The sequence below is a fragment of the Battus philenor genome, unplaced genomic scaffold, assembly GCF_028537555.1.
Source record: "Battus philenor isolate CCGP_79_NKW_IND1 unplaced genomic scaffold, ilBatPhil1.0.hap1 SCAF_7, whole genome shotgun sequence".
In the NCBI taxonomy this organism is placed as follows: domain Eukaryota; kingdom Metazoa; phylum Arthropoda; class Insecta; order Lepidoptera; family Papilionidae; genus Battus; species Battus philenor.
Window position 1 is genome coordinate 7,276,331 of NW_027181737.1, and position 12,710 is coordinate 7,289,040.

Genomic DNA, 12,710 nt, shown 5'->3' on the forward strand with positions numbered 1-12,710 from the left:
TGTAGAAGTATTTAGATATTAACAAAAAAGCTGTTTTGACTCATAAATTAAATTTTAAATCGACTTTCTATATAGGTATATATGACTAGTGGCAGCCCATCGGTAACGACTAAGACTTGTGATCATAGGTCGCAGATTCGATACCCGAGATACAATCATAACTCACACTCTGCGTTAGTTATATAAGATTGTATCTAAACACAAACTATTTTCCAGAGGATGGGCAGCAGAGTCCTCTGCGTACTGCGTACACATTCTCTCGAAGGAAAATGAGCGCAGTGCCGCTGGTTGCGAAAACCAGCTCGCAGAGATTCATTATAAGACTTAGGCCTCTCCCAAAGATATCTATGGGGGAGATACCATACCAGCGGCACTGCGCTCATTTTCCTTCGAGAGAATGTGTATATATATCAAACATGAGCTCAGAATAACTACGCGTTACGCAACACATGTCTAATATACAGCCCGAAAGTTTTGTTGTTTTTTTTATTTATAAAAAGGATACAAGAACAAAGATGTATACCACATGTTTTCAATCTTCGAATACTAGTTTACATGAATCGAACACTTAATAATAAACTTGATCAGAGTAAACAAAAGTAAAGATTTGTATACGTGCAAATTGTAAATATATTATTGTACAGAAAAATATCTTCGCAGTTAATATAAAACATTATATTTAGTTACCAACGAATATAGTATTGAATCAACAAAACTACAACAAAGTATTTGATATACATCATATGTGACTTATCGCCCTCTTTCTAATTTAATTTAGAAAGACATGATATTTACATGAAAAATTCTATTATATTTTTGATTTGATGTATCATCTTTAACCAATGAATGACTACTGAATACAACTCTTCCAAAGATATCCCAAATACACAATATCGATAGCCAGATTCTTATACACATTCGAAAATTATTATTATTAGAAAAATGAGCTGAAAGAAGAACTAAACGATACGATTGTTCATTACACAGAGATACCGTTAACAGTATTTAATTAACTTCATTTGAACAATCACAACAAAACGATTTATTAAACATTATTTCAATGCTATTTTTTTATTATTTGGTAAGTAAAGGAACCCAATTTATTTTATTATATTCTTATTACTATCAAAAGAATAAACAAAGACATTTTCATAACTTTTATTTAAGATAACATCCGTAAATGTAAACTTGTAACCTTGTAAACCCTTTAAAACATGTAAACTTAACTGTACACCAAAACAAACTTTTCAAATTTTAAATATAAACGGTTAAACGGTATAAAAATAAGCATAAGCGCATTATGTACGATTTTTTTTATAAAAGTGTCTGAACGCAAAATGAATTTATATTTTTATTAATATCGTTTTTGTGGTTACGTTGTATAAAGGTAATAATTTTTCGATGACAATCGATGAAAGTTATAGCTGTTGAGCAAAAAACGTTCTGCAGACTAAAACATTAAAATCAGACAAGTCATCAAGCTTCCTAATCAAATTCATTCATCAATCATATAATTAATGTACTTTTCTCTATACTTAATTAATTCATCTCTGCCGACAAATGCCACTGCAAGGCACAGGCCTTTCCCAAAGATCGTCACAATGACCACAGAAGGCAGTGCTAGACGCTTTTGAATGTAAAGTTTGGAGGTCTAATAGAAACTCAACTTTAGGCGATCTTGCTTGGCGAGCTTAGAGACCTTGCATGAAAGCCACAAATATATAAGCACTTGTGGTTCGATGCCAATGTTTATCTGATTAAGTCAGTTTGCATTAGTTTGCATATTAAATAATATGTGTTTCGTAGAATGTTCGAATTAGTATATCTTTCACTAGAGTCGAATATAATGCTTGTCTTTAATAAAAGAGATAATGAGGTGTTAAGATATCGATCAGACTTATCAAAGAAAGCTATGATGAAGCTCACCTTTTAAATTGATGTGTAATTATTGTCCACCATTAGCTATTCATAATATTTAATTATACTTTGTGCGTTTAGCCAAAAGGCAAATGGGCAATCCGAGTTTCATCAATATGGATGTGCTGATCCTACAAACAGTCCACAATATTCGCAGCACTCGCCTGCATCTTCAACGAGTGATGTATGAGATGAAATGATTATTCAGTCTGGACCTCCTTACGGTCATAGTCTCGGCCCCGTATAGAAATTTTGTTAAAACCAGCGTGATGATAAATAGCTTTTTCTTGGTCTTGACGGAGATTGTCCTGTCAATCCTCATTTCATGCATCTGAGACATGGCGTTTTTTAGCAACCTCGATGCGTCACTAATAGACTAATTTATTTCTCATGACGTACAAATTTAATTAGATATAAGATAGTGACAACTCGAGCAGAGTAATCTGATATTTTGTCATAAATTTCTGTGTAGCTAGTAACCTGTGATTTTAGAAGCTGAAGTTCTCAAACTATGCAACACAATAATAATTAGTGAGAACTTTACGTGCACGTGGTAGAATGATGGGAGAAGGCGTGTTTAACAAGACGCACACAAGATATTTAAGAACAAACGGCTTAACGTTTGTCTACTTACCCATTCCGGCAGCTAACATAGCAGTATCCTGATTCTAGTAACTTTATCAATATGCATAATGATTTCTGTATGTTAATTCAAACATTAAAAATTAAATGAAAATAAGGTCTTGTATTTTAATAAAAAAAACTGTTACGTCCTTATTTATCTTCTATAGTTTTGTTATTATTTCGCGTAAAAAGTATCATCTAAAGTATATAAATTTTAAAGAACTCATTTAGTAATAAAACTATCAACTTTTTTGCTTCCTTAAGTTTTTTTCTTAAATCTGTATAATAAAAAAATTAAGGTTATGCTTGAAAATTAGACATTAAAATATAACGTCAATCAAAGTGTCAAATCACATTTAAGTGAAAAAAATTTATTGAGTTAAACTAATAACCTATAATAAAAGGAAAAGAAATAAAGGAATATGTACACCGAATTAATATGAGGTAAGCTGCTTAACCGAGCCCGTAGATTCGGCGTATATAGGCCCTCCATTAGATCAACCTTCGACATAGTTGAGGTCGCGAGAAGTCGCTTAATGCGGGCATCGCAAGACTATTTATCGTAGCGACATTTGTGGTGGCGATCTACGCCTTGCAGTATTTAGGCGGAAAAGCTGAAGAAGAAGCTACTTAACTATTATTTTGTTATTTATACCTAAGTGATCGCCCCGTTCATTCAGTTCTAAATTTCAAAATATAACGATAGCATTTAGTTTCATATATATCATCGCTATGTATAAAATTTTAAAACTATGAAAATCGTTCCATTAAAATGCATTTAATATTAAATATCATAAAATACAGTTCTAGCGATAAAGTTATGACTACCAGTCTCTGGATAGACGCGCACCCCAATAAAATAAAAAAGTTACTACCATAATAATTTGCATCGCTATGGACTGACTTGGATATCCTAACTAGGATATTTGGGATTTATTTTAATTTGGGGATATTTATTAATATTCTATGTATTTATAAGCAGGTCTTTGTAACCCGACTGTAGCTAAAAATAAAAAATTAAGACAATTTAGTCTATCTTTTTGTCAAATTACTATATAAATTTATATAATTTTAGCTTGATGATTGAGATGATGAATTCATAAAAAAAATTATTGAATTCTTAAAGACAAACAATGCGTTTTGTGACCTACTCTAACCTGCCACAAGCCACTGAACACAACGTTCCGTTACATTTTCCATCATCAAGTGTTTTTAATAACAAAATATTTGTCATTAAAAGGTTAGTTTCTGCTTATGACAAATAGTATACACAATAATTATATACATGTTTTTATACATATATATATATACACATATATATATATATATATATATATATATATATATATATATATATACATATATACATATATATATATATATATATATATATATATACACTTATAGAAAAGTAACTTACCCTCTCTATGCACGCAGAAATTCATGGCTTGATTCAGAGTTCATAGCTTACTAAATAAGCAGTCGTGATTATTGCTTCATTTCTTTTAGTTCTTGTACGTGATTTGGCTCAATCCTTCCTCTCAATAATGCCACTTGAATAGAATTCCAATTCCTATAATAGCCAATAAAAGACTATTCCTAGTGTAGTTAACAAACAGAAATTATAATCAACGAAGAATATTCACGCATATTAACAAACACGGTAGTTCGACAAATTAATAATGACTCGATAAAGCGTAATGATGGCCAGAAACAGCCTTTATTTCCTAGTTAGCAAATAATTACATACGAACATACGTCATAACCAATTAAGGTCGATTACGTGGTTTGTTTTAATATCTTTGTCGAACGATCCAATACAAACTATATTCGTCGTTCATGTTTAACTGTCTAGTAATTATTAATCGACAATAAATGAGGTTAAGTGGAATTAAGTGGAAACGAATTATTGTAACATGAGAACACTTCATTTAAAATATGAAGGTCACGATCGAATAGATTTGTGTATTTTGAACCACATACAGAATAGACATAAGATAAGGATAAAACTGTTTTAATTTCCATTGTAATCATAGGCGGCGAGATGATCACAAACTCGTGTTACGCCGACGACACTACCATTTTCGCAGCGAGTAAAACAAAGATGGTTACACATCTAGACAGGATGTACATTTACATATATATTTATATATAAATATAAAAGGAAAGGCATATTATCATGCTGGTATTATTGTATTATCATGAACTTGGACCTTAAGAAACTTTTCTTCTTTTCGTAGACCGATTACGCATCGAAGCATTTTTGAGATGTGGTGCTACTTCCGTGGACTGCCCATAGGACCAAGGGATAGACATTAATTATCACTATAATGTAATATCACTATTTTAGATTAAACGAGTACTATCCTGAAAACAATCCAAGCTGGGCTTGGATACTAAGTACTAAGATTTCAGACTAATTGACAACAATCGGATTTCAAAGAGTAACACCTAAATTAAAAACCTTTAAACATAAGTACTAGTTCAAATTATTTTTATTGACTATAGTTATGTTTGCGTTTCTTCGTTTCCTCATTTTTTGTGCTTGTTGTGAGCTTAGACAAAACTTTTAAATATATTTTGTTACAAAGTTTGTCGCAAAGATCTTATCAAATTTTACACAGAATCGTAAAGAATGAGTAGGATATTACACAGACATGAAAATTTAAAATTTTTGAGTTAGGGTAAGTTAATATTGGGTTCTCATGAACTTTTGATCTTATTATAAAATTTTCGAATAATAAAACTAAAACTATTTTTCAAGCAACCCACCACTCCATCAAGAGCGCCTCTTTTTACTTACATTAGTGAATAACTGATTATTACCCACTTACTATAGTCGACATGTTCGCCTGTTGTATTAAGAAAATGTATGTTGTTCCCGAAATTGCGGCAATTGACCCACTTTTCTATCCAAAAACATCCACAGCAAAATAAACTAGTATTTATCCGCCATATACTTGCACATTGCTTATCAAGGAAATTATTTTGATATGCTCAGGCGTAACCTATTGAACACTTTTTTTGTACGCTTCATTACATCATCTATTACATAAACATTTTGTGTGTAAAAAGCTTATGCTATAATGACATATTTCTTGGGCATCGTGTAAGTGTTTTCGAAATTCTTTAGTTATGATCCTGACATCTATTTTTCTTTAAAGGCACGTGAGCAACTGGGCAAATCTCCAGGCTCATTCGCCAACATTATCACTCGTACCAAATGAGCACTCACATGATTGTAAATAAGCTTTGACATTTGTAATTGACTATTACTAAATCATACACATAAGTTCGCATAGCGTAAGAGTTACTAAAAAGCATATACAAAATAGAATTGCCTCAGAAATCATAGTTTACAACACACTATTATGACAAAATGTTCACTACAGTCTCATGATTTAAAAATACCTTTGAAGAGGTACATCGTAAAAGTTTCATGTCAATATTAGAAAATTTTGCAGGTTACTAGATATATACGTAAATAACGGCTACTAGAACTTAGAATATTTATTGAGATACAGTTCTTGCGACCGTTATAAATGCATGTCTTCATCGCGTGAATAATAAACCAGTTTCTATGAAACATTACAACAACAACATATTTAACAATAAAATATTTATTACAAAAGCGGCCTTCACTGTCCTCCCGAGCCTTTAGATTTATTACTGCTAGTGATTAAATTAGTAATCTAAACTCTCATGATGTAAATTGTCATGTGTCAATTGACCGTTTAAATCATTTTAATTTAAAGGAATTTTTTCCTAAAATGCGTTTTTTGATTGTTATAACGAATTTTTGATAGATCGTTTACGACTTACATAAAATTAGGTTTCGGATGTCTGTATATTGATTCTATATTAAGAATCAACTTTAATTACAAAAGTTACCGTAGCAAATCAAATATAAACAATATGTACTCAGTATATATATATATATATATATCATGTATGCGAATTGATGCGCGAATTATCCATATATTGTAAAACTACCTTTTAACTTAATCTATTAAACTATATCTTCATTGGCAATATACCAAAAATACACCTGCACGCACAAATTTATACGCAAACTTATAATATAGGGTGATATAAGGTTATAAGCGTAAAAGGTTTAAGGCGTAAATGTCATTTGCTGTAATATGTGATATATCCTAAATAAAAAAATCACTGGTTTCAGATATAATTAAATAAAGTAACGCTAATATATACAAAGAAAAAGTGTTTGCATAATTCGAATTACTACGTACGAGAAATACAATGCACATCGATTGACCACAAATATCCGGTTATAATAATTTAATACCGCATCTCCGTTTTCAAGGGCATTTTAAACGCATGTACACAATAACTACTACACCATTATTTCCACCACCGTCTGACATAGCATCTTAATTTCATAAATCAGAATTATTTTTATGACAAATTTTGAAATCATGAAATATTAAAAAGTTAGTATCCATTACTTTGTTCGCGTGTTGCCTTGTTTTGTTTATGTTAACTAATAAACATTTTAGTATGTACTTTAGTATATACTTCTTTACTCCTTTTTAGAAATATGCTCTACAAATCTTCACAACTCGTTATTTTTTCGGGAATATCAAATTCTTGGTCGAAAGCTTAACAAAAAGTGTAAACTCTTAAATGCCAATTATCTTAATCTTATTATTACTTCAAATGGATTTGAGTGCTAAAACCTCTTTTGGAAAAAGTATACATTCCTATTAAGAGTAATTCTGATAACCGATGCTCACTTTCAAATTTTATATAGTCTTATAAGTTTATACCTCCTTACACCGTGTATTATAATTAAATAGAACCATTAAGAAGTACAAATATTTTAAAACTATATAAAAATTGCGACTATCTGATTGCTATAAAATTCTTATAGCACATTTGCTGCTTCTACTACTAAAAGAGCGACTTGCTTCGCAATGACTGTTCGCTTTTAAGACTATCTCCAACATTGCTCACTGCACTGGAAAGTATTTGATTACATATGACGTGGTTTCAACAACACTGTTGCTGATCTTGTTTTTTGAAGTTATAACGTTCTAAATCTATTTTTGATTTACGATCTTTCCTTCATCTCGAAGTTATACCACTTAATGAAATAAGTTAAACGATGAAATTACAACGTCGTCGACTATGCTGAGCATTTCCGAAAACTCCACTCATCGTCAATCATTAATACATAATTTACTGTGCGGAGACGTGGATTTGTCAAGGCAATGCTGAGAACTGTACTTTTTATTTTTACGATAGTAAAACTCAACGAAAAAGTCGACAGCTAGCCACTGCCATCTCTGTGACGTAAAGTGAAGGAAGGAAAATATTAGAAAGGTAATATAGTGGATGGATGAGGAAAGCAACACCACCTAAAGATTTAGCATTTCAAAGGCCTGAACAATTTTAAAATGTTAAGTGTAGACGGATTATTAGCCATCTTAAGAAAAGTTTTAAAAATCGCTTATAGCAAGGATGAGCAAGACACAGCGCGCGGGCCGCTTTCGACCCATTAAACATGTTTATTCGCCGCGCCTAGCAATTCGAAAATTGAATTTATTTTATCCACTGAATAAATTATCTCCCATCAATATATTAATTTATATTTTTTTATAATAAAGTTGTAGTACATACTAAACCAAAACAATCGGTGTCGAGTTACTCGCACAACGACTTGATCAAACATGCAATACGAACGTGACACATCTGCGCAAGTATTTGTATTGAATTTGTAGATGATAACTTTACTTTTTCACATTTTTTATTCAAATGTTTATTGTAAATAAAGTCTTATAGATTACTAATAAGAGTTACTTAATGTGCGGCCCGCCAAACTATTTTAAAATTTAAATTGGCTACTTCATTAAAAAGATTGCTCACCAATGCTTTAAAGTATATCAAAATTCAAGTTCTTTCCGTTAATTGACCAATGTCTTTCGTCTATGTATGTTTTGTAGATAATTTGAGATCTCCCTATTTAAGACGATTAAGATAAATAATATTCCTATGGTATATTAAATATTTTATTACAAAACCGTTCTATTTGTGATGAATCATCTCATTTGAATTTATCGTCGTAAGTTCATGCGACTCTGATTTATTACTTATTGTTTACAATATTTTGCAGTACAATTAGACCCAATGACTGGATCTAATTGCGCGTATTAGTACCGTCAAATTGTTGTTATAATGCAGTATAATAAATATATCCTTATTTAAACATGTAGTTAAGTAACCAAGACAGAATTATTATGATCCGAATCATTAGCTTTGAATATATGTATTATTCTCCCTTATCCATTTCATTTGCTAAAACGAATATTCATTTGATAAAAAAAATATTTAGAAGATAATAATTACTTTATATATAAAATTTAAATTAATTATGCTTGAGACATTTATGAGATTAAATTTACGCATATTAATCACATGAAAACCAATAACAACTAGACAACTTATAGAAATTTATGTTTAAAGTATATTTATAAATTTTAAGCAGGTATAAAGTTAAAAAATCTATTAAAAATTAAATAATGTTGTTAACATTACAAATCATTTTAAGTCAATATTAGCGATTGCAAAATTATTAATTTCTGCTACTTCTAATATTTTATATGTGAAAATCAAGCCACAATTTTATACGTAACCATTTTATCTCTGTGGTGGTCTTTTCATACTTTTGTCGTCATAAAACCCACAACGTTATAATTTGTGTACGATAACGTTGTCCTCCGGGTTTCGAAGTACAAGACAAGATGTTTGATCATTTTTATTCCCATAATTTTTATAGCTACGACGCAGTTGAACACAACAATACTTACGTTCTAGATAATCTTTTAGATGGCTTCTTGTCTTATAAAATCATAGTACTATATGTGCTGGTACTTTTGTTACATTTGTTACAATTGTTACAATATGATTTTCTCATTGAATATAGTAAAACGGTTTTTATCTATTTTTTTTTCTCAATTATATGAGAACTTGATTGACACTTAAAGGTCAGTCGTTTGATAAGTGGCTTCTGTTTTTTGTTTTGTATTTATCAAACTTTCCAATTTGTTCTTCGAAATAATGATCCTTAAGTCGCCATCAATTCTCAATAGGTTCTATTATAACATGTAAAAATACGGGCTATTAACTGTGTTCGCAGTTTTATGTACAATGTCATGATTATCATTTATTTAACATATTTATTGATTGTAGCATATTTGTCCACAGTCACGGCGAAGACTTGATCGTGACGCCCTTCGCGCAGGTCTTGGCGAGTCTTCGTAGTGTTCGCAACAACTTCTTGTCTCTCACCAATGTTCCTGTCGCAAAGTAAGTATTTACATTTTTATACAGATATAAAGGCATTGTAAGGGGCTCTTGTTTTATAAACATTTATGACACGTTTGTTTATGTAATATCTCTTTATTTTATACATGATACTTTGAAATATATAAAGTTCCACTTTAAAAGCCATAGTTCATTTGTAATTTTTAGTGATATCATTAAAAAGGTAATTTATACTCGTAACTTATTTATACTGTAAATGTTAAAATAAAGCAAATCATACATTTGCATAAATTAACTTTCGTTTTTGAAGTATTACATTAGTATAGAATGGAAATGGCAAAGTATGTTAATATTATGTTTTCTTAAGAAATCATGCCACACATCGCTACTGATTCACGAGTGTCTGGCAAAAAAAATATGACTGTCTGTCCACACGCTTACTCTCTGGATTTAGCACCATGCGACTTCTGGCACTTCCTAAAAATAAAAATTGTGCTGAAAGGAAACCGTTTCGACACAATTCCCGACATTGAAAGAACTACGACAGAGCAGCTGAAGGGCCTTTCGAAAGAAACATTTCAGTAGTGCTTCCAATCGTGGAATCAAAGTCGGGATGAGTGTATGGCTAACCAAAAAGAGTACTTCGAAGGAAATTAATTTAAATTGTATGTAAACTCAATACTTTGTTCGCAATAAAATTAGTCACCGTATTTTTTATTATACCTCGTACATGCATTTTGTTACAGCGTATTTAATATAATAGATATTGCGTTTTGTTACATCTGTATTTGAGACGCATATTGCTGTTTAGTGTTGGTGTAAAAGCTAAATCGCCAAAGACGTGTAAATTCCCTTATACTAACCTAAATATTAAGAAAATACACATTTAATGATCATTCAGGTTCTTAATTGGTAATGAAACAATCAAACAAATATTAAAGCAAGTTTTTAAGTAAAATTTTACTATTCAGTTTATCTAAAATCTATACAGCTTTGAATAAATTAAAATAGATATGAGAGATTAAATTATAATAAAGATGATACTAATAGGGCAAAAAAATTAGGAAACAATTTTTCTGGAATTCTAGGTTAAAAATGTTTTTTTATGTTTTTCAACATATGACTAAAGCTAAAAACATGAATAAGCCGCGGTTAAAAAGTGTAATTAAAAATTGAAAGCAGTGAACGTAGAACTTCATACAAAGCAAAAAGTGTAAGTAATCATTTCTCAAATAACAAAGGTGACATTAGGAAACAACCATTTTAATGGACCTGTGATTGCTTATAATATGCACCAAAATTTTGAAAGGTCAACGAATGAAAAAATATAATAATTAGTCTAAATAGAACACATATACCGCTGAAACTCTAAAGGAATTCTAGACAACATTCACTCTACTATGTTGTTCTACAAGAGAAAAAATAATATATAAAACTATGCTCAAACAAATTATTACTAAAGAGTACATTACGCTAACATAAAATGCACATGTTATTCCAGATAGAACAACAATGACAAGTCATATCATTATACTTGTAAGAATGTTATGAATAATGGAATAATGTAACTGTAATGCAGTAACGACGACAACGAACTTTTTATTTAGCTTTGAGAAATATTTAATTTTTATTATTTAAAGTTACTATACATAACGAAATATCTCTAATGACTGCTGTGTTACGATCGTGCAGCACAATTTCCGCATAAGCCTGTTGTCGACGTCACTTCTACGTCACGGTGACAAGGCTCGCTGGTAATGAAAGAGCGTTGTTCTCTCGGTGCTCGTTATAAGCTATTGCTGTTGAATTTTTATCACGCACACTATTAACTGATCAATTTTCTTGATTGATGCTTTTATGAGAAAAATTGTTTTTAAAAATACGGATCTATGAATAGAGCAATATTTGCTGGCCTTCTAGTTTACCAAACAAAACAAAGAATTAAAAATTAATGCGTATTATATTGTTTTTGTTTTATATATTTTCATTTAGAGACACATTATTACTTCCGAACTTTTTTAATACTTTTTTTATAAAAATCGATATATTTTATAATATTCACATGTAATTGGGATAAAACTACACAAACTGATTTTTTTTATTTAATATGTCTTGAAATTCAAATCGCCAACGTCGTTTGGGTAGCAGTAAGATCAATCATCATAATCATCCGAAACTGTTTTCTTTTAGAAAAAAAATTATACACCAAAATAATATTGGTTATACCAGAGTTACCTGATCGGAAATAGATTATTGACGTTATTAAGTATACTCGGCCAAATCCTTTAGGGTGAATACGATTAATTTTGTTCCATTTTTAAATTTCTCTTTAATAATTTAACACAAATGTTACAACAGCAGGTCTAATTGATACCGAACAATTACAACCAGTACAAAGCATAATACGTTGCGAAAGGTCAGTCCTGACGTCATCCGCGGACTCTGCAACCTGTTCGTGAATAGTTGATATAAAAATGAGCTACGTCGCCAGAGGTACTTTATTCAATTGTACAAACTCAATTCTCTCTTTCAAGAGTTAATTAAACAGTTGAACTACGGAGACATATGACTCCATCATCTTAGTTTAATAATTTTTATTACTGTCTCCAATTAGATATAGTTACCTCGGTATAATTTGAATTTAATAATTAAATAAAAACAATGAAATTCAATTAATTAATAATAATATTATAAAATAAAAATTAAAAAATCGAAACTATTTTTACGATACATTTTCGTTTAACATGTTTTAATTGTTTATTTGTACTCCATCATTTCGGGATTAGCAATTGATGATATTTGGATAATAAAGTGCAGGTTAACAAAATCCTTGTAAATAATTTGCTATTTTTGCTATTATTGCAAGTGGTATTTCACAAAATCTC

General features: G+C 30.4%; 1 protein-coding gene across 9 annotated transcripts in view; it reads left to right on the forward strand.

Annotated features, from left to right (window-relative positions):
• dnc (phosphodiesterase dunce) overlaps window positions 1-12,710 on the forward strand; it is a 216,640-nt gene that overhangs the window by 176,263 nt on the left and 27,667 nt on the right. For all 9 annotated transcript variants that reach the window (XM_068774653.1, XM_068774652.1, XM_068774649.1 and 6 more), the window contains one exon: window positions 9,766-9,867. In XM_068774653.1, coding sequence (XP_068630754.1) covers window positions 9,766-9,867 — 102 coding nt within the window. The remainder of the gene's footprint in view (window positions 1-9,765; window positions 9,868-12,710) is intronic.